This window comes from Otolemur garnettii, unplaced genomic scaffold (genome assembly GCF_000181295.1).
Source record: "Otolemur garnettii isolate 467f Iridium unplaced genomic scaffold, OtoGar3 scaffold00184, whole genome shotgun sequence".
NCBI lineage: Eukaryota > Metazoa > Chordata > Mammalia > Primates > Galagidae > Otolemur > Otolemur garnettii.
Window position 1 is genome coordinate 678,977 of NW_003852579.1, and position 6,808 is coordinate 685,784.

The window sequence follows — 6,808 nt, forward strand, 5'->3', positions numbered from 1 at the left end:
AAAAAAAAAAAAAAAAATCCAGAAATAAACAGTTCTTAACTTTCAAAATGCATGCTGTTCTGTGTAGCATTATGACATCTTGCAACATCTCAGTCTATCTCACCTAGGGACATGAATCATCCCTTTGTCCAACAAATCTGTGCCATATATGCTACCCACCTATTAACTCAGTAGCTCTCTTGATTATCAGATTGACTGTGGTGGCATTGCAGTGCTTGTTTTCAAGTAACCTTTTATTTTACTTACAATGACCCCAAAGTGCAATTGTAATGCTAGAAATTCAGATATGCCAAAGAGAAGCTTAAATCGCTTTTTTTAAGTGAAAAGGTGAAAGTTCTCCACTTGAGGAAAGAAGAAAAATCACATGCTGGGATTGCTAAGATCTACTGTAAGAACAAATTTACTATGTGTGAAATTATGAAGAAAAATAAATTTATGTTAGTTTTACTGTTGCACTACAGTGTCAAGTGAGAAAATTTAAGAGATGACAACTGAGTGGGACTTTTAGGATAAATGAAGTATTTTAGCAGAGACTACTCTGACCTCATTAGAACTCTTATTGGCCTCTATTTTCTTCCAGTCTATGAGCCCTCCCCTTTTTGTTCTCTTTTCTTCTAATTCAGCTTAGATTCCATAGTCCATCATTCCAATAATACCCTAAAACTCCCTCTGACTCTGTCTTTATAACTTAACTCTCTGGCACTACCTCTACACTGGTGGGGGATAGTTGCAGACAACAGAACCCACTATAGATGGGTTAAGCAGAAAGAGATTTATCACCAGGTATTATGAAGTTTCCAAAATTACAGGAAACAGGGCTGGGCTCAGTGGCTCATGCTTGTAATCCTAGCACTCTAGGCGGCCTAGGCGAATGGATTGCCTGAGCTCACAGGTTCGAGACCAGCCTGAGCAAGAGCAAGACCCTGCCTCTAAAAAATAGCCAGACATTATGGCAAGCACCTATAGTCCCAGCTACTCAGAAGGCTGAGGCAAGAGAATCGCTTGAGCCCAAGAGTCTGAGGAACTATGACACCAGGCCACGGCACTCTAGGTACTCTACCCAGGGCAACAAAGCGAGACTCTGTCTCAAAAAAAATTACTTGGAAACACTGTAACACCAGACTTCAGAAGAACATTGAAAACAACTCCTAAGTGACAAAATAACACTGCCTTTGCCACAATCCATGAAAGTTATGGCTTCCACTGGTCACCAAAACAAAAAGCTATTGACTGGAGAAACTTCATGCCCTAATACCTGACAGCAAAACTGGATGCCTCATACCCTCCTTCTCCCAACTATTAACTCAGTTCCAAATTCAGTTCTCACCTAAAGTACAAGGGAGTATAGAAAATGGTTCTTAGCTTTCCAGATTCTTCAGTAAAAGAAGGCACATCAGAGCTTGCAAAGTGTGGCTCTGCACCTGTAGCTCAGCGGCTAGGGCGCCAGCTACACATACTAGAGCTGGTGGGTTTGAATCCAGCCCGGGCCTGCCAAACAACAATGACAACTACAACCAAAAACATAGTGGCAGGCACCTGTAGGCCCAGCTACTTGGGAGGTTGAGGCAAGAGAATCACTTAAGCCCAAGAGTTTGAGGTTGCAGTGAGCTGTGATGCCACAGCACTCTATCCAGGGTAGACAGCTTGAGACTCTGTCTCAAAAAGAAAAAAAAAGAATAAGTTGTTGCAAAGTGTTTTGAGCAAACCAAATCCACAGTCCTTGACATAACTAGACAGATTTTCTCCCTTCATCACGCCTAATGTGCTGGAAAAAAATTGAATCTTTTTTTTTTTTTTTGAGACAGAGCCTCAAGCTATACCCCTGGGTAGAGTGCTGTGGCATCACAACTCACAGCAACCTCCAACTCCTGGGCTCAAGCGAGTCTCCTGCCTCAGCCTCTCAAGTAGCTGGGACCACAGGCACCCGCCACAGCACCCAGCTATTTTTTGATTGCAGCCGTTGTTATTTTGGCAGCCTGGGCTAGATTTGAACCTGCCACCTTAGATGTATGTGGCTGGCGCCGTTAGCCACTTGAGCCACAGGCACCAAGCCAAAACTGAATCTTTAAATGGGTCCTTCACACTGTCTGACAATCCTACCTCTCTTTAGTAAATTCATTCTCCCACACTCCACAATGACTTCCAAATCTTTTGCAATACTCTCAAATCTCACACTCTAACCATATGATCCTACTTCCTACTTTACAGTGGAAATAAAAGCCATGAGACAGGAACTCATCTTACCAATATTAAACATACAAACCTACATTTATAGCCTTCTTCCCTTCCATTTAAAGGAGAAACTGTCCATTTTCCTCAGGCTGATCCCTCTACCTATATTCTGGGGTTTTTTGTTTGTTTGTTTGTTTGTTTGTTTGAGATAGAGCTTCAAGCTGTCACCCTGGGTAGAGCGCCATGGCATCACAGCTCATAGCAACCTCCAATTCCTAGGCTCACGCGATTCTCCTGCCTCCACCTCCCAAGTAGCTGGGACTACAGGCCTGCCACAATGCCCAGCTAATTTTTGGTTGCAGCCATCATTGTTGTTTGGTAGGCCTGGGCTGGATTCGAACCCGCCAGCTCAGGTGTATGTGAGTGGCACCTTAGCTGCTTGAGCCACAGGTGCCAAGCCTCTACCTGTATTTTAGATCCCATCTTCTACTGTTTTTTTTTAAAATTTCAGATTAATATGAGAGTACAAATTATTAGGTTACAGTGTTTGTTAGGTAAAGTTCTAGTTGTAGTTGAGCCCTTTACAGAAGAGGTGTGCCATACACCCTTACACTGTGCCCATTAGGTAATGGCTTACAGATATATTATTGATGACCTAATTTCTCATATATTCAACTTCTCCATTGCTCTCTCAAGTGGATCCTTGATAACCCTTTATCCCCATCAGCTACCACATCCTCCTGTCCTCTTTACTGTCTAGGTTCACTGCTTCCATTTTTTTGTGTGAATCTTGGCCTCGTATACAACTTTTAGATCAATTACACCAGCAAAATAATTCTTGCTAAGGTTAGCATGACTTCCGTGATGATAAAACCAACAGAGACTTTTTTTTCTTTATTGAGACAGAGTCTCATTATGTTACCCTCAGTAGAGTGCAGTGGCATTACAGCTCATAGCAACCTCAGACTCTTGGGCTTAAGCAATTCTCTTGCCTCAGCCTCCCAAGTAGTTGAGACTACAGGTGCCCGCCACACTGCCCAGCTATTTTTTGGTTGTAGTTGTCATTGTTGTTTGGCAGGCCCAGGTTGGGTTCAAACCCGCCAGCTGCATTGTATGTGGCTGGCACCCTAGCCACTGAGCTACAGGTACAGAGTCCAACAGAGACTTTTCAATAGTCAAATTAAATTCCAGGAGTTTCTATCACAGACTATTCTTTTGCTGTGGACATGATCCTTCAGTCCTATTCCCTAGGTCTTCTGTTTCTCCTGTAGGTTGATTCACCTGTTCTTTACCCTTAAATGTTAGAACAACTGAAGGCTCTGACTTAGGTGACCTTACCTACACCTGTGGCTCAATTATCACATATATGTGCAAATTATCTCTACATTTATATTTCCAACACAAATCTTTCTTCTGAACACTAAAGCTGTATTTTCTGCTTCCTGTATGCCACAAATGACCACACACACACACACCCAAAACAAAACAAAACAAAACAAAAAAAAGAAAAAGAACTAGTCTCAGGCGGTGCCTGTGGCTCAGTGAGTAGGGTGCCGGCCCCATATACTGAGAGTGGTGGGTTCAAACCCAGCCCCAGCCAAACTGCAACAAAAAAATAGCTGAGTGTTGTGGCGGGCGCCTGTTGTCCCAGCTACTCGGGAGGCTGAGGCAAGAGAATCGCTTAAACCCAAGAGTTGGAGGTTGCTGTGAGCTGTGACGCCAAGGCACTCTTCCAAGGGTGATAAAGTGAGACTGTAAAAAAAGAACTAGTCTCCTGCCATCTTCTAGTGTTCTAGCTCAGTGAGTGCTACCACCATCTATTCCAATACATAAGCCAGAAACCTAGGAGCTATCTTTGACTCCTCTTCTCTTCACTCCTTAAATCCAAATCCATTACTAAGTCCTACCCATTTTACTTCCTGTATATCCCTAAAATCTGTCCAATTTTCTGCTGTTCCACCAATATCTCAGTCCTTTTGACATCTCTGACTAGGATTACTGCATATCCTCCTAAGTGGTCCAATCTGCATCCACTAGGGTGCCTGCCACCCCAAGCTGTTCAGACCACTGAAGGGATCAAGCACCCTCCTCTACCCTACCCCATGGAATAGGGCCCCTCAGTGGTTTCAGATATCTTCTGTGGTGTCCTATCAGTTTTAAAGCAAAAGCTACAAATTCAGGTCAGATTTGACTTCTATCATATCCAGCTTCATCTTGTACGATAGTCCTCCTCAGTCTCTTTGTAACAGCCACACTGGCTCTTTGTGACATTACAGTTTCCTCCCAACTGCACAGCATCTCTGAATATGCTGTTCTGTATGGAAGGTTCTGCCTTTGCCTCTTAATCTAATTATTTAGAATTCTTCCTTTGAACATCAGCTCACGCATCTTTTTCTTAGAAAAATCTTCCTGTTTATTTCATGAACTCAGAGCCTCAGGTATCTCTCCTAGGTGGCACTTCCATTTATTAGTGAGATCATAGTTTAACACGCTTCCTCCACCAGACTCAAATCCCCTGGGATCAGGAACTATGTTTTGTTCACAACGCACACCCAACTCTCTGCACAATAAATATTGGACAGACGACTGAGGAAAAGATCTGGCTTACAGGTATGAGTCTCCAATTTCTCAACAAAACTGTGCTCTGGAGAAGGTATCGGATATTTCCTTCATTACTGTCTCTCTCAGGAGCATAAAATAGGTATTTATACGTGTAAAAGACTGCGGAATTCGCGACACAAACGAGTCGGCCTCCTCAGCCAATCGGGGCACTGGCAGGGGTTGGGCGACAGGCCTTTTTCCCTACGAAAGCTTGGCACAGGGCTGGATACAGTAAACGGCTGTTGAAGAAGAAAGCCGGCAAGGGTCCCAGGCAGCCACAGGCGCCACCAGTGACTCCAAAGCTCTGCTCCAGTGGGGAAATGGAATCCAGGCTACTACATACCCGAGCTGGGGATTCAGAGCCCATCTCCCGCACCTTGCTATCAGCACATTCAGCTTCACAACCGAGGCATCGCAGATTCAGGCAGGCACCCACCCACCCCAGCTCTCGCTCACACTTACTCAGCATCTCCTCCAAGACACCCCGCCGCAGCATCGCGCGAAACGCCAAACTCTGTCACGGTGCTTTCACCCACAAGACCCAGCGCGCCGGGGATAGACGCCAGCTCCGTCCACCAATCCTAGGATTGTGCTCTCGTGACGTCATCGCAATTAGACCAATAACAAGAGACTATTCAGAGGGCGGCGCAGAGGAAAATACTAACAGCTGATTGGTGTCGCCAAGCCGGAAGTTATGGAGGAAGAACTAATTTGGAACCAATTGCGTGGCGCCTGAGGGTGTCCGCGCGGTCAGTGGCAGGGCTGAAGAGAGCGGTTGCCGCCATGATAGAACAGCAGAAGCGCAAGGGCCCAGAGTTGCCACTGGTACCGGTAAAGCGGCAGCGGCATGAGTTGCTGTTGGGAGCGGCGGGGTCGGGCCCGGGAGCGGGGCAGCAGCAAGCGACGCCGGGAGCTTTGCTGCAAGCGGTAAGTGAAGCAACAGGCGGCGTCCGGCCCTCAGCTTGTCTTCCTCTCCCCTCAGAGCCTTTATCAGATGATCCGGCACTCACCACTCCCGCATTGCCGGAATGGAATGAGAATATTTACCTGGAGTTAAAGCACATGAACCCTATAAAAGCACCCGATATCCTGCAAACGCACCATATATGTTTCCCTATTTGGCGCTGGTTTCAGCCCTTGCACTGCTCTGTTGAGGTAGCACTAGAATTAACCGGGGCTACGCATCCTAAGTCTTCCATGGATTCCGGGTAGAATCAACACTTAGAAAAAATTGTAGAGTAAATGAATGAGGAGAGGAAGAAGGGAAGTGAATGGTTTGGGCTCGCTTTGGGGCTTGAACAAATTCCTTTTCCTTTGCTTTCTGTAGACTAGCAGTATTAACAACTGAATAATAGCCAACGTTCGTTGACTCTTGTACTAATTACTTTGTATAGAAACTTTCCACTAATCTTGTACGAGTTAGGATAATAATACTGTTATTATCCCCCAAACGCTTATCTAGTAAGTGATTTATAAAAACATTTTGAACTCAGAAACCATGCTCTTAAATACATTTCTTGTAAGCTGGGGATAGCAATCACACCTTTCCTACTGTACTGTTAAGACTCAGATGAGGATATATGTGTGTCTTTCCTCTTTACTCCTTTACCAGTCCTTCAAAAAATCCTCCTGGCATTGTCCTCAAGGTACATCCAGAGTTTCTACCACTTCCATCACCACCTCGTGGTCTAAGTCATCATTTTCTCAATTGGCATTATTGGAATAGACTCCTAACTGGTCTGTTTCTGCTGTATTCATGTCTCCTTATCACTTCAGCATCCAGAGGAATCCTTCTAAACATCAACTCATGTAACCCTCTGTTGAAAACTTCCCAGTGGCTTTCAGCTTTAAAATACAAACCAAGGCTCAGCGCCTGTCACTCAAGTGGGTAAGCACCAGCCACACACAGAGCTGGCGGGTTCAAATCCACCCCAGGCCTGCCAAACAACAATGATAACTACAACGAAAAAGTAGCTGGGCACTGTGGTGGGTGCCTGTAGTCACAGCTACTTGGGAAACCTAGGCAAGAGAATCA

General features: G+C 45.0%; 2 protein-coding genes across 4 annotated transcripts in view; one reads left to right on the forward strand and one right to left on the reverse strand.

Moving 5' to 3' along the window:
• Positions 1 to 5,292, reverse strand: part of ZCCHC17 (zinc finger CCHC-type containing 17) — a 64,645-nt gene extending 59,353 nt beyond the window's left edge. For all 3 annotated transcript variants that reach the window (XM_003800755.3, XM_023507458.1, XM_023507457.1), the window contains exon 1: positions 5,236 to 5,292. The gene's annotated coding sequence lies outside the window, so the exon portion shown is untranslated. The remainder of the gene's footprint in view (positions 1 to 5,235) is intronic.
• Positions 5,293 to 5,498: 206 nt separating this feature from the next.
• Positions 5,499 to 6,808, forward strand: part of SNRNP40 (small nuclear ribonucleoprotein U5 subunit 40) — a 35,036-nt gene continuing 33,726 nt past the window's right edge. Inside the window, exon 1 of the mRNA XM_003800757.3 lies at positions 5,499 to 5,700. Coding sequence (XP_003800805.1) covers positions 5,557 to 5,700 — 144 coding nt within the window. The 5' untranslated portion in view covers positions 5,499 to 5,556. The remainder of the gene's footprint in view (positions 5,701 to 6,808) is intronic.